At 40.6% G+C, this 24,692-nt stretch overlaps 1 protein-coding gene across 1 annotated transcript in view; it reads left to right on the forward strand.

The window, feature by feature from the left end:
* Window positions 1-24,692, forward strand: part of hectd2 (HECT domain containing 2) — a 56,687-nt gene that overhangs the window by 23,053 nt on the left and 8,942 nt on the right. Inside the window, exons 12-19 of the mRNA XM_038732807.1 lie at window positions 53-160; window positions 2,265-2,397; window positions 7,628-7,716; window positions 14,214-14,278; window positions 14,408-14,501; window positions 16,923-16,997; window positions 20,554-20,641; window positions 22,566-22,672. Of these exons, the coding sequence (XP_038588735.1) occupies window positions 53-160; window positions 2,265-2,397; window positions 7,628-7,716; window positions 14,214-14,278; window positions 14,408-14,501; window positions 16,923-16,997; window positions 20,554-20,641; window positions 22,566-22,672 (759 nt within the window). The remainder of the gene's footprint in view (window positions 1-52; window positions 161-2,264; window positions 2,398-7,627; window positions 7,717-14,213; window positions 14,279-14,407; window positions 14,502-16,922; window positions 16,998-20,553; window positions 20,642-22,565; window positions 22,673-24,692) is intronic.

Here is a 24,692-nt window from a genome sequence, read left to right on the forward strand (position 1 = left end):
GTCTACGGACATTAAATGTGTGTGTGTGTGTGTGTGTGTGTGATTTTCACAGCAAAGCCTGGTCAGTAAGGTTTCTCGCAGGCAGAGAGTGGACATGAACCTTCTGTTCCTCAACATTAAAGTACGACGAGCACAACTCCTCAGCGACTCACTGGATGAGGTTTGTACACACTAGTATTAATTTGGTCAGCCATTTAAAAATTTAGTCTTAGTCCTGTGTCAAATGTCCTTGTTAGTTTTTGTCATATTTAGTCCACTGAATACTAGTTTGTTTTTTGGGTTTTTTTTTTTTATCAAGTTTTAGTTTACTAAAAAGTATTTTAGTCATTAACCATCATTTTCATCTTTTCTTACCCATTAGTATTATTTTGATTTGCATTTTGGTCAATCTGCTGGAACCAAAATAGCAAAAATATTTATCGTTTTAGACTCAATTTCACTCATCTCACATGTATAAAATGTTTTGTAAAATTTGAATGTTAGCTTTGTTCTCATTTTTTTGCAAAGGAGACGTTTAATTACCTCAGTTCCCGGGTGGTCAGCCTTAAAATGGCGCTTAATAAGTTCGTGGTGTTTTTTTCCAGTCCAATAAAATTAGGCGCTCTGTTATTTTGTCCGCCTCACTGTATTAGAAATGGGACCAAGCATGTTGTGTGCGTCACCAGAGTTCGCATCCTCCACAGTAATGGTTTTCCTCCCCCACCAGGCGTCGCCCCGGTCGCCCAGCATTCAAAGCGCAGGGAGAGAAAAATACCGCTGAATGAACACGCTGTTTGAGTGAAAATTTAGAGGGAGAAAATGTGGCCTGGAGCATCTTGTCTTCTCATTATACTGACAAAAAGAAAGAGAGATTTTATTAACGTTTTTATTTTATTAATTCCATTTTAGTGTTGTCATTTTTTCGTCAACAATATTGCACGTTAAGATTGTCAGTGTTTAAGGACATTGTCGGCGTCTCATCATCGTCGATCCTCGAAAAAAGGTTGTTTCGTCTGACAAAAGTAACACTAGTTCGCACACACACTCTCGTATTCTTGTCACATCTGTACTCATAAAAGCAGAAATACATAATGAGCTCTTACTATATAATAAATTCACAAAGAAGCTTGAGAAGAAGAATCATGTTTCCTCTGCAGAGAATTCATTCTTTTATGTATGAGAACACCAGGGAGTTAATTCTCTGTCAAGGCTGGAAGCGAACAAAGGCGCTGTTGTCATCCAAACAGGCAAAGGGTGGTCACACCAAATACTGATTTGATTTAGATGTTTCTTCTGTTAACTCACTTTTCATTTTGTTAATTAAATTGAAATATAATCTGAAGCAATCCCTGGATGCCCAGACATCTGGATCCTTGGTCTTGTTGCTGAAACATCATCCCTCAGGAAATGTGAAAGCAAGTTGGTTCTTATTGCTGGATATAAGTGTTTATTGTCCATCTGTAAACCTTTGGATTAATGAGCTGTCGTCAAGCTTAGCAATGGAAAGGCTTGCATGCACAATTAAACAAAAACAGGCATATTTTTCATATATATGTGATTTATTCCTTACATTTCTGGAATGAAGACCTGATAACTTTTAGTTCCTTAAATATAACACTTACCAGGTGAGGCTGTTTGTTTGTTTTTAACAATTGTAAACTAGTGTTATAGATCATATCAGTATGAATGGCTCACAGTTAAAGGGTGAGTAGTTAGAAGGGAGAAAGGGAAGATTTTTAGGGGGAAATTTAATTTGATGGATGTAACCCAAGTAGTGTGTTTGTGTTTCCTCTTCTGAGGTAGTATTCAAATTCTTTGGTGGAAACTGGACAGTTTAGCTTCTTATGAGGTTCTGATGACGAGCAAAAAAATATTTAATAATCGGAGAAAAACAGCAATTTTGTTGTCTGGGAACTACAGAAAAAAATGGATAAGCTTATATGCCTTTAATATTCTGCGTTCATGTGTTAGGTTTAGGTTAGACTGAGCGTCATGATAAATGTTAGTTTCTTCAAGAACCGAGATTAAGCCCATATGTGTTTAAGTTTGTCCACGCGGTTCTCTTCTTGGGAAGTTATTTAGTCTGTTGACATTTAGGAATATATGATCAGAACGTTTTCAGGTTTTAATGAAACAGCTGTATAGATGATGTAGTAGAGTGAAAACATTGGTTTCAAAACCATTTGTGTGCAACACAACATAAAAAAAACAACAATGAAGTTAAAATTGAACTTGTGTTATTAGATTTTGTTGAACCAGATCGATTCGTTTGTCTCTGTCCATAGTTGATGAGGAAGCGGTGCGACCTGAAGAAGAAGCTGCGGGTGACGTTTGTCGGGGAGGCGGGGCTGGACATGGGCGGCCTGACGAAGGAGTGGTTCCTGCTGCTGGTCCGACAGATCTTCCACACAGACTACGGTGAGACGCACTTTTCATTTCACACTAGTCTGGTCTGGGATGTCGGTAAGCATTTTGGCATCGATGACATCACACACCTTGAGGTGGTCTTATTGGATATAATTCTTAGGGAACTATAAATCAAGTGTGAACAAAGAAAATGGAAAAGCTGGGATCTTTCAACAGGTCTTTTAAGGAGAAGCGGAGAGCAAGAGATGTCTGAGAATCTGGAGGGTAAATCCAGTTTGATGCAAAGTCAATGGAAAGTTAAGCTATACTTTATTGAAAACAAGCGGAAAGGAAATTAAATTTTTACTAGACAAAAATGGAAAGTACGTTTTTATTAGTTGGATGTCTCAGAGGACAAGCTCAGAGTTTTCAGGTCTGTGAAGCTGCAGCAGGACTAGGTGTCAGATGGCTGAGAAAAGCAGCTCAGTGTTGGTTTAGGAAATTCAGCACTGGATCATCTCATTATGTTTCACTTTACTCTCCTGTCTTTACTGACTCTAATTATTTCTGTTATCGCCTCTGTCTTTCTTTGTTTGCGTTCTTGTGCCTGATCCCCCTCCATCCCTGCTATGTCAGAGGAACAGGCCACAGGAGATATCGATCTTTTGAGTATCGACCTCTAACCCTCTGTAGTGGTGAAATAGTTCTGAAAAGTTTGTATCTTGCTCCTTTTGAGCAGCTGCAGTCAGTTTCAGTTCACAGCAGCCACAACGGATTCTAATGAAGACAGTTTCACAGTTAAGAAAAAGCAACAAATCTTCACTAGAAACTTCTCAAACCACTCCACAGAACCATCCGCATCTTTGCCGTCAACCCACATTATAGGTATGTTCCAAACGACCGTTATTTCCAAGAAATCATGCAATATACAGCATCTCTCAAAAGTGAGTACACCCCTCACATTTTTGTAAATATCTGATTAAATCTTTTCACGTGACAACACTGAAGAAATGACACTTTGCTACAATGTAAAGTAGTGAGTGTGCAGCTTGTATAACAGTGTAAATTTGCATCACACAGCCATTAATGTAAGGCTGGTTGGATCTTATTGCACATACTGTACGGCTGAATGGTGGAAAAGTGGTTTATGCAGCAGGAGTCTGTTAAGTTCAATCTTTACTTGGGATCACCACGTAAAAACCCATTATATCCTGGCTGTCCAGGCGGGCTTAGAACTATGACCTTTATGCTGATGCAGGAGCATGTCACCCAATGTAGCAGTGAGGCTCACTGATGGGTTTTAATAAACTTTGTTTGAAAATACAGGAGCTCTATGTCTCGGAGAAAGAAGCTGTATCAGGCTTTGATACGCACAAAGTACCTGTTTGTAGGTTAAACTCATTGGTGCTTTGGGCTTTTCATGGGATTTGCTGGGAAAAGGAAAACTATAGAATATCACCAGTCTGATCCTTTAATCTTCTATCAGAACCAACCTTCCAATTTAATATCCTAGTCAAACGCTTCAGTGCCTGTGGTGACTTTGAAAAGTGGGGACATTGGTGGGTCTTGAGTGTTCTCTTCTTATTTTTTATCAAAGAAGCAAGTTTAGCACAAGTCTTCCAAATTAAAAGATGTTGTTTCTGCATGCTAGCTGGAATGAGACATAACGTTTCCTTCTTTTCTGATCTGACGGCATTATTGGCAGGACGATAACACTCTGGTTAAAGTTTTGTTTGTTGTGGTTTAGGCACAAAAAACTACTTTGTTTTTTTGGGGAACAGTCGTGGTTTTGCTTGACTTTTGCTCATGCTATGTTTTGGTTGGGGGGTCTTCGTCGTCACATCATATTACGATAATGAACACTTGGTTAACGTTAGTGAATTTATCACCGTCATGCTTTAAAAACAACAACCTTGATGGTTGACTGAAAATGGGAAGCGGACATCAGTCTCCTGTGTTAAACAGTGGTGGGCTCAGGGGCGATTGACCCCCCATTTCCCCAAATTTTACAAATAAATGCTGCAAAAGTGTGCCCCATTTGTGAATAAACAAGATAATGTGCCCTCTATGGTGGCCCGGTGTGTGAGAAAATGTGGTAAAGTGCCCGCCGGGTGCCCTTTCAGTGGAAAACATGTGCCGTAGTGCCCTCTAGGGTGCACCTTTTGTGTGAGGAAATGTGGAAGAGTGCCTGCCGTGTGCCATATATTCAACAAAACATGATGAAGTGCCCTCTGAAAGAAGGACAGAAATCCCAGAGGGGCCAATAGGACTTTGTGATCTATGAATGACTATTGCCAAAGTTATGCTGTGCGGACATCTAATTCCTGGGAGTGCTCAAGAATACGACCGTATATGCTAGCTTTTGATGATGCTTAAAAGGCATGAATTTCCGACAGATATGCATCGTAAGATTTTTGCACCAACATGTGAAGCTGGTGCCTGTTTTGTTTTTTTCACCCCTGCCCGTCAGACAGTCCACATTACATTTACTTTAGATGACGCTCTTATGTATCAGAGGTGGCACGCCTCAGGGACACATTGGTGTCTCACAGTGGATTTGAACCTGGGTCTCTTACACCGAAGGCATGTGTCTTATCCACTGTACCATCACCACCATTAGCATTAAAGTCCGGTGTTTAAAGTCCGGTGTTTTGTTTAACCATTAATCCTCCCAACAACCCCCTGACTTCCTCCTTTGTTCCCAACATTATTTTAACCAAAATCCATTCAAGCTGAACTTTGTCCTCTTTGTTTCCGTCATCATTGCTCCAAATTATCCTTTAACCACAAGAAACAGTCTCGCGTCATGTGATGTTATAAACCTTTATTCAAAATATTGATTTAACATTTTCTCCCAAGATTTGCCTTTCTTGTTCAGTACAGTGGAATTTGCATAAAAAGTACTTGAATGGAAACCAAGCGAACATCTGTCTGTGCATCTGCCTCTTCTCTCTCTCCTACTTTCTATCTGTGTCTCTCTCCCCTCTCGTCGAGTTGTTCTTTCCATCGTCTTTCCGCGGTCGTCTGTGTTTTTGGTGCCAGGGGACGTCGGCCCAAAGCAACACACTCAATGAAAGCTGTGTTCCCCTCATTAGCAGCACAGGGAAAGCCCCGGCTCTGCCTCACAAACACACACCGAGCTGCGCACAGTCAGGTGTACACACACACAAACACAGGCTCTTTTACGTATGCGTGAAGCGGTGTCAGTTTCTGGTGTTCAGAGATGTGAGCGGTCCAGATGTGTGTCGCCGCTCAGAACAGACTGCTGCTGTTTCACTCAGTCGGAGCTGGAAAAGCTTCAGCGCTTCACAATCCTGTCGAGTTTATTCTACCGAACTACCTCGTCGTTAACCCTCTGACACTCAGACATCACAAACTGAACACAGACTGAATGTTGACGAGGTGTAAGTGGTGTGTAGCGAAATACTCAAGACAATGCAGATTTGTTAACTGTGATGTTATTAAAAGTGTATCAGAGGCCTGTTATTTAGCACTTTGCAATATTTGTCTTTGTTTTTATAATCAGCTTTAGTCTTATTTCTTAATTTTAAAGTAAATCTTCCAGTGAGTGCTTCCCTCTTTAAAGCAGCTACAGCTGACATGTTTATAATACGATGTATGAAATGACGGTTTGAAAACGGCGTGACAATCTGCAGCTCCTCTCAACTTTCCGGAGCGTTGAGGTGACTTTCAGCTCATTGTTTATTATTCCGGCTGCAACTTTACTCTTGTGTTTCACTCTCACCTCCCATAACGTGGTTTACGGGGGCGGCGGGCAGCTGTTTTCAGAAATAAACCTCCAAAAACCCGCTGTACACTTATACTACCTGCTCAGCAGCAACAAGGCTCTAGACTAACTTTTTTTACTAGGAGCCCTGTGGCCCCTAACTGGAAAAATTCATTAAGTAAACTCAGCCAGGGGTGACTGGCACAATAATTCAGGCCAGGAGTTTGACCATCAGACCGCTAAGTTTGTAGACTAACTAAATTTGTTGATGTAACAGGTACCAAACTATTTATACATTTTCCCACCATGTTCATCTGGGAAGAAATTTATTAAGTACAGTCAATTGGGACTGAGCAAGCCTATTTGAACACTGAGCTTTCAAGGTATGCAATGGCTATGGGTGCACCCTCAAAAACTCCTTAGAAATAGCCACACCAATAATTGCACATACAAATGTACAAGGCAAGACACAAAAAGCAATGAGCCTACACACTTAAAAAAGAGAATGAGATATACAGAGTTTGCTCAGATGTTCAAATTATCATCTTTAAATTCAAACATCAATCATATCAAAAGTATCTAAAAATGTCACACACACCTTCTCTGAACTTGAAGATAAGCTACAACAATGAATGTAAGTACATTCCTACAAATCATACGGTGTCCATAAAGCACACAGCACAAAAACACACACAACTATCTTTCAATAATTTCTACTAGACATATGTTTTCTGTAGCCTATAAAGTTGTAGCCGCTGGTTGAAATAAAGCATCACACAGAAGCCGTAGCCATACTTAGTGCCTATATAGTGGCTGTCTGCCTGTCTGTTCACATGAGGAGCTCAGTGAGACGCAACGGATCCAAGAGAGTCCGCAGGCGGTGCGTCGCTCGCCGTCTGAAAGGCTTTAGACACACACACATGCTTAAACATGTGGCCAGCTGCGTAGAAGTTCTTACTTATTTACGGTCGCCAACCTATATTTGTCAGAAAGACTCGCTCTCTTCTCGTTTTTCAACATGAAATAAAAAAAAAAAACTGCTTGACGCTCTCACACCAAAGGCATGTGTCTTATCCACTGCTCCATCACCACCCCACCCTAAACAGAACCAAAAGAGGGATTATTGGACACCAGGTGACCAGAAACTCTGGACTCCAAATGAATGTTTAATTAGCTTCCTAACAGCTGGATTATGTGTAAATAAGCAACTATTTACTAACAAGTTCAACATTTCAAGATGAATAGAGAGGAAAGTGGAAGCTGGTGTTTCCACTTTCCTCTCTATTGTTTGTTTTTTCATTTAAGTTTTCTTCCAGCTCTATCTGCTTTGTCCTTCCATCCTTACCTCAAGGCTTTCGTCTGTCCTCCATCACTTTTTTTTCTTAATTCCACCAGTGGCTTAATTTGTCATTCTTCCTTCCTAAATATGGGCTCTTCTTTTCACCCATTTTCCCTTTGTTCCCTCCTGACTTTTACCTCCCCTCCTTCCCTTGTCCATCCATCTCTCATTCATCCACGCTTTATTGATTTTTGATCACCAGAGATCTGCTAAATCTAATTCTGTTTATTTTTCAGGAATGTTCACCTACATGAAGGACTCGCGCTGCCATTGGTTCAGCAGTTGGAAGTGTGACAACTATTCTGAGTTCCAGTTGGTTGGGACTGTATCCTTTATTTAGTTCAGGTTTCACATTTTGATGATTTATTTGTGGGTTTTTTTTTACTTTTTCACATCAATAGTATGAGCTATTATAGCTTGTTTCGTGTCTGCAGCCTATGTTCTCCCAATACATTCATAGTTCTTCAGTAAGAGTGTGCAATATTGACAAAAAGGAAAGCTCAGATATTTTCATTGGATTTTGTCCAATAATTAGACAAGAATTGGCATTTTTCAAAAATGTGCTGTCTAATATTGTACTGGCTCGCTCTAGTTAGTAGAATATTAATTGTTGCTTACTAATGATGTTAATGGAAATGGGTATTTTCATGAATGTCATGGTTGTCTCAGTGGTTTTGATTCCATCATTATTAGTGTAGCGGTTTTTGAACCGGAGTTTGTGTTTGTGCCGGGACCTCGGCTGGTTCAGGTCTGTCGTGGACAGCTGACTCCCAAAGCTTTTCATCCGCTTGAGACTGTGCGGTGGTTAGTTTGTGGATTGACGTCTTTTGAGCAACATCCATCGAGTGAGGTTTAAATCTAACAAGGCTGATGGTGACCGTGTTTGATCTCCTGGAGCTGTTTGTTCGCTAATTTTCACCTTCAGTGGTGAATTTGTCAGCCTGTTTAACTCTAGCACACGTGTAGCGCATACATGATGTATGACGCACTGACAGTCGCGTACAAGCTGTTTATTAAAGTGACTAAACAACTCGATAATGTCTGTTTACACATCATTAAAACTAAATTAAGATATTCTCGTAGACAATACATATCTCATAAACCTACTCTTCAGTGGTCTCACAGCTTCTGGTTGTAGGTCTTTTTCTCCTGTTGACAAAAAACTCCAAAACAGACTTTATTTTGTGGGTAATGTGCAACTCACACACACACAGGAACTCCTCTCTTTTCCCCCTCTCCACATACTATATTACTCCTCTATTTTAAACCACAGTGGAGAAAGAGATACTATAATGTGTGTGTTTTAGGCTGTAAATCTGCACACTGAAACATTTCTCCAAAGCAAGACGGCCTCAGTGATTTTACACCCACATGCTCTTACATAACAAATACGTCAAAAACATTTTAAAGCTCAACTGAGCGTTGTAAAAGACATTGGCAATAACTGCAGCTAGCAGTGGTTTAGTCTTCTTAAGGTAAAGGTGTAGGTGTCGATTGAATGTGAAGGTAGTTTTCTCTGGAGTGTTTTTGTAATCGTACAACAAACAGCCAGATGTTTGTTGTACCCTCTCATCGACTCTGTGTTTATTTGTGTTCTTCATCTTAGACTGATTTCACATCTTACCAGGACTTCAGCTGTTTCTGTTCTGTTTCTCTTATTTTTACTCCATACTTTAAAGTAGAGTCCTGCAGCTTTGGCAGTGCCAGTACTCTAAACCAGCAGCCTACATAGCATGCATGTTCAATATTTAGGGTAGTAAATCATGGGCAAATCTATTACTACTGACTTTACTATTGCACTGAAGTAATTCATGTGAATAACCTATTAAAACATGTACACTCCGGCTCTGCGCTGACCATGTCTAGACGGAGTATTTCGAAGTTTATATCCACCAACTTTGTGTGCTAGAAATTCTGTTTATATATTACTAATTTGTTTTGCCAGTTGAGTTTTGTTAGGAAACATAATTGCAGCCTGGGTTGTGTTCAAAAGCAAATCTTATTTTCCAGTTACTGTTTCATTTTTGATCCAGTCATGGATCATGGGGAGCTGGGCGGACAGAGAGCAGGACTCAGTCAGGACCTGAGCATGTTAGGGTAAGGGGAAAGATCGTGGCTTTGGGTAAAGCTGTAGGCAACATTGGAGAACTAGCAAGAGAGAGCAAGATTTTTAAAGTATCCAATCCCCCCAAAAACCACCCCCTCCCTTTACGCCTCTCTCCAAATCCACTCCCCCAAAACACACACACAGTGGGTGTACGGGCAAGCAGGTGGGACAGCCAGTCATTTAATTCTGACCAAATTAAATGACTGTTTGTGTCGGGATGTAAAGACACTTTCAACAAAAAATGCATCTGAATAAAATTGCCTACCCCAGCTTTAAATGTTTATACAATAATCACATTGTACCTCGTGCATGAAGTCACTTTTTACTTACTTTTACAGTTTCAAACAAAGAACCTGATCGAACATAACTAGAAGAAGTTTATGCATTCTTTTGTTGTTCAGTATCAACACTTGGTGACTTGTCAGATATAATAATTAACAATGATTCCTTATTAAAAAACAGAATCAGGTAGCATTGTTTGTTTCATAATGGATTTGTTGTTTCAAATCAGTATTATGGTTATCTACTTTACTGGAGGCAGGGTTGTATCCAGCAGCTTTACACCTCAAACAGCTGCACACTTTCCCCCCTCTTGCACCTTGTTTGAGCAGGAAATGGGCCTATTTTGCCCGACACTTAGAATAACTACAGCATGTGTACCTACATTCATTAGAAAGTTGCAGCAGAGAGTAAGAAATGGTAGGAGGAGCTGACAGACTGTACTCTATTCTTCATGCTGAGCGATGTCATTAATTTCTCACTCAATTTAAAACTTTTTTAACAGTACACGGACGTGTCTTTAGACTCACCTAGAGCAAACCTGCATTTCTTTGCATATTTCCGCCGACTTTTTATCCCCTCACGCCACCGCCTAAATCTCTCTCTGCATCCAGTCAGAAAACACCAACGATCTTGTTTAAGGTTTAGCCATAATGATAGTGCTGCTGATTTATTATTCTAATACAAAGCACAAATGAGGTGGTTGTTTGATACATTTCTGTTAATCATCCATACATGACTCTCACTTTCTTAGTGTCAAACACAGCAGGGTAGCTCTGCTGCTGTTCCTGCTATTTGTAAAATGTACTTTCAAGACTGTGTGTGTGTGTTCGAGTGTGTGTGTATACAGTTTGTGTGTAGCTTGTGTGAATGGAGAACGATCCAGCACTTTAGCCTTAGTTACGAGCCAGATGGGAACTGTCAAAAGGTTATATAACCTAATAGCTGCCTGCTCCTTGCCAGGTTATTGCGAGAGAAAAAAAGTCAGATGGAGAGATGCAAGGCAGAGAAAAAGAAAAAGTAGGAAGGGTGGGTAATGTGTGTGTCTTAGTGTGTGTGCTCCTGGGTGTTCCATGCATGTTCCACATGTGTGCTTGTGCTAAGAGCTAATTTATCAGTCTCCCTCGTTCCTGTGTAGTCACCATGGTAGCTTTGGCTCACTATAGAGAGGCAGCGCAGGAGAGAAAACCAGAGCGAGAGCTAAAAGACAAGCAGAAAGAACGTGTTGCAGAGAGATGGGGGTGAGACAGAAAGAGAGGGTATAAACAGGTGTAAACAAAAAAGATCAATAACAGGTGAGACTGATGCAGGGCCGTGTTCACCTGCTACAAGGCCCAAAATGAACTGCAGTCCCCGTGTTTCCCCTCGGTCTGTGCAAGGTGTACAGTGTTCCTGTGCCGGGTGATACTTTGATTCAACTCAAATTAAGGGTTAGGTCCAGTTTTGTAATCCAGCTTCTGAATAAAATTTCCTACCCTAACTTTAAATGTTAATAAAACAAACACATCGTACCACAAAACAAGTATCAAACAAAGATAATTGCAACCTGGAGCCGGATGCTTAAATGTGTCGATTCACGTCTCAAACTAAAATAAACAAACAGAAATGTCCATATCAACACTGTATTTATTGGATTTCTAAAGCTTCAGCATAGGCCTGAAAATTGATTCCTCTTACATTTAATTTCTTATACATGTTTTTATCATTACTATTATCATTAGTCTTAATGTTATGTCTTGTTTGTATTTATCCTCAACCCTTTCTTCTCCTCATATTTATTATTAACCTTTTCTTATTACACTCTTTATATTAGTCTGTTCACAGATGTAGATGTTTAGCTGTGAGATTGTTGAGTGTTTTTCTTTCCCTCAAAACACAGAAACCTAGACTGTGTAAATGAATATGCGTCCCTTTGCTCGGGGCCAGACTTTAGTGACCGTCCAGCTGATTAATGTTGTAGTACTTCTTATTAATAAATTCTTCAAAGACAAACGTGGTTTGGAGTAGTGATGTGCGATACCACTTAATTCCTATACGATCCAATACCAAGTTAATACCCAGGCTGGTGTTGCCGATACCGATACTTATATTTCATACATATTTTATTTCTAGTTTAATGTGACGTCCCGTTTCTCTATGTATGAGAGAAATAAGGAGCAGGCTGTAGCCTTACCAATTCAAAATAATAGCTGCATAACGACAAGACATCAAACTTAATATTATATAACTCATATTCTTTAATTATAATGAAAATATCCTGCCCAGAACTGCTGCTTCATAAGGTCATATTATTTTGACTTAATCTCAGATGTTTAGCGACGTTTGCGGTGTTGCTAAAGTATTTCACGGTCTTTGCTCACACATCACACACACAGCGTCATTGTTACCTTCACAGCTAAAATACAGCCAGAGTCAGTATTCAAGCGCGGGAAATGTAAAAGCGGCTCACTTCAAAGAAGCTCCGTCACAGAGCTGTAGCGCGAGCATGACTTTGGCAGGCGGAAGTAAAAGTAGTTCCTATGTACCGAGTAGCCTATAATTAGACCATCCTGGTGACCGTAAGATACTTATATTAAAACACACACTCACTCCAAATGGCTGAGTTTAGATATCGATCCTTTTGAGTATCGATCCTGGAGCAGGAAACGTTGGTATCAGAAATATCTACTTTTGATTTTGCCTTAATTACCACATTAAAACACATTTGCTATGCCAATGTTTGGAATCTTTTTTCCAGCCCAACATCACCTGTATCCTAAAAAGGTAAAACTGAGATGACATCAAAGTGTGATTTGATCACGCTGGTGTGATCAGTTACTCCTGTGGGCTAATTAGCAAAACCCAAAGGGACAGTTGAGGACAACGGGAATGTCAGTACAAGTATTTAGTCAAAAACTAAAGTATTGAATTAATTAAAATTTTTCCTTGATGGTGGCGACATTAGGATTTATTATCTAGGAACCATGAATGTTTGTACAAAGTAACACAACAAGCCCTCGACCTCCCTGACTGCTTCATCTGGTCATGATTGTCACATAAAACCTGATTGACTTTGATTGTTGTCGATTGTTTTATGTACAAGTATTTGCAGAAAACCGTCTCGATGGTTTGCGGCTCATCTCGCTGTTTCACCAAGAAGCAGTCTGGCAAATAGAAGGAAGTGGGTAGAAAAAAAAGACTCAGAGGGAAAATGTGAAACAGAGCAGGCATAAAAAGAGAGAGCTGGATAAAGAGGGTGAGAGAGCTTATTATACATCCCTGTCCCATAAAGTGAAGATAAATGAAAGAGGGCCTCTAAATGTTTTTCTGGTACCCTCTTTGATATGTGTGTCAGCGTGGGGGGTGGGGCGTTGACTTCTTAATGACCTTAATGGTTGTGGTAATAGTATAGTTTGTTTATTTTCTGCCTGTGTGTGTGTGTAGGAGATTTGTTTATTTGTGTGTGTGTCACCTACCTGTAATCAGTAGCGTTCAGTTCAGACACACAGTCTACCTCCACATATGGTCACCACATGTGGCAGCTGTGAACACTTTATGTGTGTGTGTTGGCTCGGCAAGAAACGTGCGCACACACACACACACAGAAGTTACACAATGAAGTTACAATAAACTCTTTCTGCCATAAAAGAAAACACACGTGTAGCGGCCCAGCAGTCTGTCAAATTAACCATGAGGTCAGATTTTACACGAGACCGAACACCAGCAGAAGAGCCGTGTCTTCACTCGAGCTGTTTTCTGTCTGATGTGATCGATGTTTCAGCTGCATTTTAGCGTCCGTGTCCACCAGCTTTTACTCACTTTGTGAAACCGGAGCTCATGAAATGTGGGTCAGTTTAGGGAGATGCTACAGGCCACTGCAAACTCCTGGTGATTGTTTGTTTATGATAATTATACTAATGTTTTAAAATGAACGCGGTGATGATTAGATCAATTTATTTCTCTCGACACATGCAACAAGACTTTACAAAGTGTTTTTAGGCCTGTTCGAAAGAGTTTTAACTTATGGCGAGTCTTTTTCCTTAAAGAGAACTATACAAGGTGGTTTTAAGATGTTGCACTCACTCAGAGTAATTTATTCTGTCTGCTGCCCTGTATTGTTTATGCCCTCACTGTATCCGTACCTTTCTTTCTTTAATCTCTTGCCTCCCCTCCCACTCCCATCTTGCCAGCTCGACCTTACAAATAAGAAGTTTTTCTTAAGTGTGCTGCCTGGTTAAATAAAGGTTTAATAATAATAAATAATAATTGTGTCGTGTTTGCCTGTGAATGCTCACTGTATATGTAGGTTGATGTATTGTTCTCAGGCTCCCTCATACAAAAATGTACAAAAGAAAAGACGAGACAATAACTAGTGCGAAAGTACATGCTGCAGTAAATGTGTTTTGTGTATTTGATCTGTCAATAGTTACTTCCTCCTTAACCTACTGTGTTACCAGCTGATGGGCTTGGCAGTTTACAACAGCATCGCTCTGGACATCCACTTCCCACTCTACTGTTACAGGTGTGTGTGTGTGTGTGTGCGCACGTGTTCCTCTGTCCTACTGTGACAATATTTAGTTAATGGACTGCTGCACTGATCAAAATGTCATCATGTATTTTAGTTTAATCGTTTGTGTGTCCACCCTTACAGGAAGCTCCTCAGTCCACCTACTGTGCCATGTGACCAAAATGCCCTTGTTGGGATGGCACCCGCCACCCTGGACGACCTGCAGCAGATCATGCCGGTATGTGTCTCAGTCTGAGATGTCACTGCTTTGACTCCCAGACTGATCAGAATATTTTGGTAAACTATGTGGAGATACAAGCTTCAGGTAATTGTACTTTACTCGAGTATTTCATTTTATGTAACTTTAAACTTCAACGAATCAGCATTGACCAAATTCTCGTCAGTTCTGTAATGACAGATTTATTTTTCTCTAGTTGATGCAAATTTAATTGGGGCATTAGAAACCCTAAACCTTCAACAAGACGACTCAACAGCAAAATCAGCCATGGGATATTTACCTGCACGTGTATACAGGTGCATCTCAAAACATTAGAATATCGTGGAAATTTCATTTGAACTGCACTGAACCAGACGGGAATGAAAGGCTCTGGAAACCTTTGCAGGTGTTCAGAGTTAACGAGCTAATTAGAGCTCTGCTCAGGTCGACATTTCTGTATTATAAATTTATTTCAAAATTCTGAAATATGTAGACATACTGGAATTTTGATTTCCATGAGCTATAAGCTGTAATGATCAAGATTAAAGCTCTGAAATATTTCACTTCACTGGAATGAATCTAGACTATATAAAAAAGTTTCACTTTGAAAAAATAAATTTTCCACTACATTCTAGTTTTTTGAGATGCACCTGTAGAGCTGTGTGTGTACAGAAATAAGACCACAACAATATATTCAGTGTGAAGTGTGTTAAAACTTTAAAGTTAAACCTAAAACTCTATATTTTTATCTCAACCTCTTGCATGCTCACGCTTGCATTTATCTATTCTGCCACTAGAGGGTGGCAGAGTTGCACTTTTGATCTCTCCCTGTTCACGTACACACCTTAATCCCTCTAATCACTGTTTTTGCAGAGTCTTAATTTAACTTCATGTGCTGCTACCAACTTGAAATGAAGCCTTTAATTCTAGATTCAGAACCCTTCTGCTGTTGCTCCAACTTTACTTTACTTTAAATATATCATACAGTATTTGTCCATTAGACATTCTTTAACACAAGTATTCATCCATTGTTAGTGTCATACTCATACTCTTGTTTTTTTAATTTACTGTCTTCTCTGTGAACAAATCTAAACACTTTAGTCTTAATAATAGTTTTCTAGCTAGAGTATTTGTTTTTTGGTAAAAATCCACTTGAAACACTTTGTTGACGTAACAAACAGTTTGGTTTCAGCTGATAAGTGTTCCCAGATGTGAAGCGCTTATTTACCCTCTTCGGCTGACTTCCCACTCTGTCACTGTTTCTCGCACACACTCACACACACACACACACACACATTCATACATTTTCTGCCTCACTCTTGCACGCCAGTGGATACATCACGGTTGAACATACTTTACCCGCATCGTGTACTTTTTTGTTCTCAGACCATGTGAACACGGGTTTGGTCGGTTTATATGCGCGTGATGACACAAGTGTTTGGAGGCAGCTGTGTTTTAGATTCAGACGGAGGTGCGGTTGAGCAAGGCACTGAGCGCCTCACAGCTGCTGCAGGAGCCCACATTCTGCAACTTAGTGAAAATAATATGCTCGCTTTCCGTCCCCACGTTGCAACAGAGACCCACTGTGTGACCGCTGTAGCCATTCACCTGTATTGTGCAGCAGCATTGAGAGAAAGATCCGGAACCGTCTCTCGACAGCCGCTCAAAGTTACCTGACCCGTACGCCACATCCAAAACCTTCCTCACTGTGAAGGTCGAAAACTCCGGTTCTCACTCGGATACCAGCACACGTGTGCGCGCACACACTGGGATGCTAAAACGGGCCCTGAGGTTACATAACAGCAGGATACCTGATCTCTGAGGCCCAAAGTTGACGCCAGTACGATGACCCCTGGTGGCCCCAGACAAGTCAATATCCAAACTTCATTCAGCAGATACATACATCTGCACAAACAGGTAGCTTTGGTGCCTTGCTCAAGTGTGTTCTGATATTTAATAATGACATGCTCCTGTCTGTTTGAAGGGGCCATGTGTAGTTTTTTAACTAAATGGATTGGATGATAATGAAACGGTTGGTGAACTAATTGAATATTATAAATGAGGTCATTGCCTCACTTTATTTTAACAGTTAGGCTGTATTAAGTAACGTTAGTGTACTGAACGGGTCTGCTTCCACCGTGGGGGGTGTTATTTTATTTTATTTTATTTTGTGGGTAGGCAAGAGGCACTGGCACGCGCATGAACGCCTACGTAAACCAGTGGGTTTTTCCACAGGCGAAGCAGCAATAGTGGCTGTTTCTAGAAACTGATAAAAGCAGGTGTATGGTAAATTTCTATGTGAGGTTACAACCTGTTCACAAATAAATTTAATCACAAAAAAACTACATTTATCCCCTTTAAGAGGAATCACTTGTCAGATTCTCTCATTTCATTTGGGATTGAACCAGTCACCTGATCCTGAACTCTTGTGTCTGTCTGCAGGAGCTGGCTCATGGTTTGGGAGAGCTGCTGAGCTACGAGGGAAACGTAGAGGAAGACTTCTACCTCAGCTTCCAGGTATGACCATACATGCTCAGGTAGGAGGTGCTGGGGGTTTTTTTTTAACGTAGCGCTTGCAAAGAGAGGAGGGGTTTTTTTGTTACATGTATTTGAACTTGTTTTCAATTCTTTAAAATGACAAAAATGAAGAAAGCTAAGAAGGAATCGAATAGCTTTTTTTATTTGTTTTATTTTTTTTTTGGTCGTTTCATCCTGGGATTGTGTTCAGCATTAGCAGTTTGACTGATAAGCGATAACATTGTGATTGATGTGAGAAAGGTCTTATAAAACTCTGCAAGGGACTGTGTTTAAGGTCAGGGCGCGTCATGATGAAAGTATCTCAGCAGGTGTGACGGTGCTGACAGACAGCTGTGACTGCTGTCGCTGCTGTGTGATTTTTAATAAAGACCAGAGGGCGATCTGGATCAGCACCAGTGATGTCACGCAGCAGATAAGTCAAAAGGCAAAGTCAGAGTATATAAAATTGTAATTTATAAAAGCATCAAACTGTGATTATGGACAGTTTGGTTCCAAATATAGGCCACACATTCTTACAAAAAAGTTGGAAGGATAAAATGAACATGTTGTGGGCGGGGTATTAAAATCCAGTTTGTTTTTGATCAGATAGTTCCCAGTTAGTTACTCCAGTAAAGAACAATCACCTTAAATCATAATTTTGGCTGTATTTGATGGCTGTTTTAGTTTGGACAAAAAATAACATTTGAGTACTTTGGACTCTTTCGTTAAAGGGGGAAAACAGGTTCAGTAGATAAACCATGTTTTAGTTTGTTTTTGTTTTTTTAATAATGTTTTGAGAAAAAATAATTTTGCTATCTCTACTGAAAACAAGACCCAGCCCTAGTTATTTTGCTTTATGGATAATGGATGACCAAAGATTGTTACGGCAATAGAAAACATTTATGTTTTTACAGAAATGAATGCTGAAGTTTATTTTATTTATTTTGGATGCTTGGTGCTTGAAAATAACAGCCTTATATTGACCTGTGCAAACCTTTACTTTTTCACCTAAACTGAAGCCCAAACTTCAGTCAAGCCATTTGATTTAGCTTGATGTCAGTGGAATAACAGTACATTGACTTGTATATTGTACAATGCATCATCACAAAGCTGCAAACGACGCTACCAACATGATCTTATAGAATATGATGCGTTGCTAAGTAGTAGTAGATTCACAGATGCTTAATGAACTAGAAGGAACTTGTACTTGTAGTATTGCTAATTTTACTGAAGTAAAGGATCTGAATACCTGTATTGCTTGATGAGAAGCACTGCAGACTTGAGTTCATGTCAAAAAGTTCCCCAAAATCCTTAAACTTCCTGGTTAGATATCTGTACTGGTCTGAAGTTTCAGATAACATGACGTCAGCATGTTTCAAGAAACAGGCTTGTCAGATTCTCAGTTACCAGATATAATGGAATACTTCATTGTGCAGCTGGTATATATATATATATATATATATATATGAAGCCATGTAAAAGCCTGAGTGGAGGTGTTATTTTAACCCACAGTGTGAGCTGAGTGTGAGTAAAGGCTGCTCGCACCACTGTGGGACCACTGACCTGCAGTACACTGGATCCCTCGGTATATATTTCATATAGCTCCCACTCACCGTGACTCCTCTTTTTTCCCATATGTTCATCCATTTCCTGCACACATATAGCCCTTCACCCTAAGCTAAACTTAACTCTAACATTTATTTAAATACCGTACATGAAGTGAAACAGATTCTCTTGAAAAAATTGCTAATTCTCTTTATTTTTATTTTTTTTGATGAGAAGATCATGTCTGTACGCTGAATATAAATCTTAGTCCCACATAAATAATCCTACTAAAAACAAAGTTTAAAAAACATCTAGTTGTTACATAAGTGAAAAACAGATTGGCACACTGGTGAGTGTGACGTCGGACTTGTTGTTGTCTAACTAGCTGAATTTACTGTGTAAACCGTGACTGTGCTGTCATTTGAGACCATAGTTAAACCTGACTTCAGCGATTGTTTCTTTTTTTTACCATCTTGGGGCTGTGCAACTTGAAAAACAGCATCTCAAATTTTATCTCCTCGCAATTTCATATCTCTTGAATCTTATTTCTGTCCACCAGTTGAAAGTATGTTGTTATATTTACTCTCCATTCAGCTCTAGTTTGGGTTTTACCAACTCCTTAAAAACATTTGGGCTCTTCAGCTTCTAGATGGTCCACATTTTCTTCACCAGCTATCATGGGCTGTTTGGTGGTATGCAGGTACTGTTCACTGGGTGCACACCAATCAGCCATAACATTATGACCACTGACAGGTGAAGTGTGATTATCTCATTACCATGGCTCCTGTCAGTGGGCGGGAAGATCAGGCAGCAGGTGAACATTGTGACCTCATAGTTGATGTTAGAAGCAGGGGAAAAAATGCGTAAGGAATTGAGTGACTTTGGCGAGGACCAAATTGTGATGGCTAGATGACCGGGTCAGAGCATCTCCAAACCGGTCTGCAGTGGTCGGTACCTATCAGAAGGGGTCCAAGGAAGGAAAAGGCTCAGTGAAGCATGTGGGGAGCAAAGGCTGGCCCGTGTGGTCCGATCCAACAGACGAGCTGCTGCAGGTCAGACCGCTGAAGAAGTTGATGCTGGTTCTGACAGAAAGTTGTCAGAACCCAGCCACGCAGACCAGACCAGTCAGGGTGCCCATGCTGACCCCTGTCCACTGCTCCTACAGTGGACATGAGAGCATCAGAACTGGACCACGGAGCAATGGAAGAAGGTGGCCTGGTCTGATGAATCTCATTATCTTTTACATCATACGGATGGCCAGGTGCGTGTGCATCGCTTACCTGGGGAAAACAAGGCACCAGGATGCAATATAAAAAGAAGGCATGCATCTGTGGGATGTGCGGGACAAACCATGGAGGCCCCCACCTGTCAACTTACAGGACTGTAAAGAATCTGCTGCTAATGTCTTGGTGCCAGATACCACAGCTTTAGAGGTCTAGTGGAGTCCATGCCTCGACGGGTCAAGGCTGTTGTGGTGCAAAAAGGCGGACCTACACAATATTATGCAGGTGGTCATAACATTATGGCTAATTGTTGTATGACTTGTTTGCTGAAAACATTTGCCTGCTGCTGCTGGAAACACTGAGAATGAACCAGACAATAAAGTTACAGGCTATAAAACCAAAGAAATAAGTGGCAAGGTGTTAAAATGCTCCATAGAGCTGAGGACAACGGCAGCGTGAGGTGAAAGTTCTCTGTGGCATAACATCTAATTAAAACGTTAAATTAAAATTATTAAAATGTTCAGATCTGTATGATTGCTGCGGGGCTGCTGGGTAGAGCGGGTCACTGATCACAGGGCTGGTGGTTGATGCTGAAATGAAGGCCACATGTCACCGTGTCCGTAAGAAAGACGATGAACTCCCAAATTGCTCCAGATGGTCAGGTCACCTTGCATGGTAGCTCACTGCCATCCATGTGGGAGTGAATGGGTAGAGATCCTTCAGTCCTGGCGAATCAGAGACATGCACCAGCACCACCCATGTGACATTATACTTTGTGTGTGTTGCAGGTGTACCAGGAGGAAATGGGCGTGGTCAAATCCTACAACCTGAAGACTGGAGGAGACAAAATCCCCGTCACCAAGCACAACAGGAAGGGTGAGTCCCACAGCGAGTCATCGCGAGTCACAGCACGAGCCTCATAGTTTGACGCGGAGGTCATTCTCTGATAAAGCCAAGAAACATGCTCACTGGCATACAGACCACCTTGACACCGGCATGAACCTTCTTCCTGCCTGCTGATCAGACTGGAATAGAGCGAAAAACACATTACATCCAGGATGAAATGCTCCACGCTTTAATAAAGAGCAGATCATCCTAACAGACACCAAGCGCTGCTCACAATCATACATGGCTACTGTACAAATCCTCGGCTAGATGCACCTCGGCTTTAAATCTTCTATAAGTTTGAACTCGCAGTGAAGAACATGAGCTGAACCTGATGAGACTCTTCGGGGCACATTGAGCAAACAGCTCATAGATTGTCTGGAGCTTAGGGTAATTCCTAATGGTTCTTTTTGACAGCAATATCTTGAGGTTCTGTATTTTGAATAAGGGTGAAACGCAGTGCCATGGCTTGCTGCAGGCTACAGGCTGCTGCTGCCCACCTACTACTAAATAAGTACATAGTCAAACAGAGTTGGTTGTAGCTACAAGAGAGGAAGTGGTTAGCGATATTCCATTTTTTAAATTTTTAAATTTTTTAATAAGTCACATAACTACAGTAAAGACTCACAGAGTAAAGAGAGGCTGCACGTCCAGCTGATCAAACCAGCTACACCTGGTCAGGAAAATCCGCCGATCGCTGCTGCGCCACAAAAGCCTTTAATTCATGTGATGTAACGCATCGATCAGTGACAAGTGATGTGAATAGCAAATAAATTGTAATGTATAGAGTGTTAAATGATGCCAGAAGATGAAACCAACGGAACATGCCTGTTAAAATCATGCTTGGACTCGCCTTTTTTAATACAGTTCATAGTGCTCTTCTCTTTCTTTAGGTGTGGTGTTTGCGTGTTTAGCTGCAAGAAAAACCATACAAATATTCTTATATTTTTTGCCGCGATTTGGTTATAAAAAGTATCGGTTGAAATACTGGTTCGACCGAAGACGTTGCCGTCGGTTACCATAAAGGTATCGAATAGCGATACTCATCCCTAGGGTCGTCCCTGCAAGATAACAACTGCGGCGACTCAGATGAGTGTGTCAACATGTTTATCAGCTTAGATCCACTCTGCTCTGGATTTTGGCAGCTGGACAGTTAGATCCAGCATGTTCAGAGAGGTTTTAGTACAAAAATCAATCTCAAAGACAAAAATAGTATATATAGTAGTAATAAATGTTCTCCACATCCCTAGTTGAAACCACGCCCTTGCATGTTCACAAGATTGGCAGCCAGCATCTCTCTCCTTGTCACCTACCTTTACCTCAGTGGATTTACATTTATTCATTTAATCGAAGAGGTCGCACGCCTCTGGAGCAACTAGGGGTTAAGTGTCTTTCTCAGGGAAACAACGGTGGATGTTTCACTGTGGGGAATTGAACCCGTGTGTCTTATCCACTGTATCACCACCACCCACGTACGGCTAATGTTGTATTTACATTCTTAACAATACCTCGACACCCATGATTTCTTTACTGAATTGAACCCAAAGCACTTTGGTGCAACATGCATGACAGACAGTTAAAGTATAAGTTAGGTCCTTCCTATCTTTTAATATCATCAGTGTAGCACTGCTGAGAACTTCAGTACTATTTAAACCCCCCTCCTGTGCTGTTTTAACGTCATGTGAGCAGCGACACAGAAACCTGGCTCAGCTCGAAAGCTTCTTTTGTTGGAGCTGAGAACCTCAACTTTATTTCTCTCATGAAACCTAATTTTCCATTGTTGCCGTCCAGGTCCAGCTCTCTGCCAGAGTCCTTCTGTGTGTGTTTAAAGAGCTCAGGCTGGAGGGTAAATGGGTAAAAGTTTGTAATGGAATATATCTATAATCGCACTGTTCTGTTCCTTCTCTCTCCACAGAGTATGTCCAGCTCTACGTCGACTTCCTGCTGAATAAATCCATTTATAAACAGTTTGCTGCCTTCTACCATGGATTCCACAGTGTGTGTGCCTCCGATGCGCTCATGGTGAGTCCACAGTGAATGCAACAAGCAAGCCGGCACAGATATTATATTAAACTTTCCATTACTCAGCCCCTCCGGTCACTAATTAATTATTACAGCCAATAAATGTTTGCAGCTGCTTTTCAAACTAATCGTGCCTATGGTTGTAACATTTTTAGTGGAACGCATTGTGTCAATACTTTAAAAAAAAATTTGTAATCTCTTAAGACTGACCTCCTCTTGGGTATTTCTGTCCTTAGCCTCTAGCCTGTGGTGTCAGCAAGCCAGGAAGTTGAACGAATATGTAACATAGGGTAGGTTATGTATTTCAAAAACGTTTTTTTATCAATAAATAAATCAAATGCCCGTATCTGTGGCTGTCGCAGGATACAGGACGATCAGTCAATCTTTATTTGTATAGCACTGTTCATACACCTGCCATATAAAACAAAGACATTTTAAATTAAAGACAATAAAAACATGAGGCGAGGAAACGCTACCGTGAAGCCACTACCTGCATAAAACTCAAATTTGCAATGGGGAAACACTGGAGGCAGAGTAAGGCACAAAGTGGTGGGATAACATTACAGGCCCCGTTTGTGTGTGTTTACTCCCGATGATAAAAATGTGCGCACATCTTCTCATCATCATCGTTCAGTCCACGGATGTGTCTGTATCAGATGTAACATTCTTCACTTTATCAAGCCTCTCTAAAACAGCATTGCTTCCTGTCATTAAGGGAGTTTCCAGTCCAGTCATTTTGATTTCTGAGTACGTTATCGATTTAAAGTTGAACAGACATCGTTACAATCTCGTCTTAAGAGATAAGAAAAAAACTGAAGGTATAAAAATCACCTAATCTTCTCTCTTTGTGCTGATATAAAGCGGCTAACTGAATTCAGCAGAGGTCATGTGGATTAAATGTGATGTGATATACTAGTTTAGCAGCTGTGGCCTTACGCAGCCTCGTTTCAAGATAAACTAGATTTCCTAGAAGATTTCGAACATGCTGGTAATGTAGATTTCATCACTTCCTGTGCAGCAACAGAAAGACTTTCCATGTTGAATCACTTTTTAGGAAGTTATAACTGAGAATTGAACTTTTTAATCTTTCCTTCTTTCTCTCCATCATGGAGCTCAGGCAGCCAATTTCTATTTACCTTCCTCCTTAATCAAATGTTGGTTCTCCTGATAAGTAGCTGCTGACTCCGCTGCTCTTTGTTTGTTGAACTCTGGGTGTATATTTTTCTCCCTTTTTATTTATTTAGCTGGAGCTACCATGAAAAAAGCAATTAATTATACATATGTAGTACATAAGTTAAATGTAACAAAGGATTAACATGGAAGTGCTGTAGATTAAGTGCTACCTTCAGGTCCTGGCCCACACTCGGGTTAGGGTCAGGTGTCACAACAGGCAAGTTCACAGAGGACAATGTAGGACTTTGTGTAAGATATTATTGAAGTGTTTTGTTGTTAGTCACACGTCCAGAGCTGACTGACAGAGCTGACTGCAGATAAGACGGACAGTTTGACTGCACTTTATCAGCTGAGAGCCAGAATCTGGGTCAGAGAAGGGAAAGGCCCTCTGTGGCTCTGCTCACCTTCAAATCTCCTCAACATTTAAGCTCTGCTATATTTACTGTATTTAGATCATAAAACCTATTTATATCTGCATTCTTTTTATCTTTCCTTATTTTTAGTAAAGCAGAAGTTTAAGGCTCTTCAGCTGTCCTGTAAGGTGGAGCTGCTGGTACACCTCAACTTAAGAATAGATTGCATAAGCCATTTACAAACAAAACGTGTCTATTTGAACCTTGAAATCAAAGGGGGTCCCTCTCTGAAGAGCATTAAATGGTAGATTCACAATTTGTCATGTGCCAAAATGAACGTTGACACAGGTTATGCTTCCTGTTATTTAGTCCTCCTTCTAACTGACAGTTAAAAGATCCCGTCCTAATGTATATTTCATTCAAACATTTATCTGATGCTTGGATAGTTATTAACTATCCCTCCACTGTAGCTCAACAGGGAAACACAAAGAGGG

This window comes from Micropterus salmoides, unplaced genomic scaffold (genome assembly GCF_014851395.1).
Source record: "Micropterus salmoides isolate LMB-PRFRI ecotype aquatic unplaced genomic scaffold, ASM1485139v1 Ms_hic_scaffold_2, whole genome shotgun sequence".
In the NCBI taxonomy this organism is placed as follows: Eukaryota; Metazoa; Chordata; class Actinopteri; order Centrarchiformes; family Centrarchidae; genus Micropterus; species Micropterus salmoides.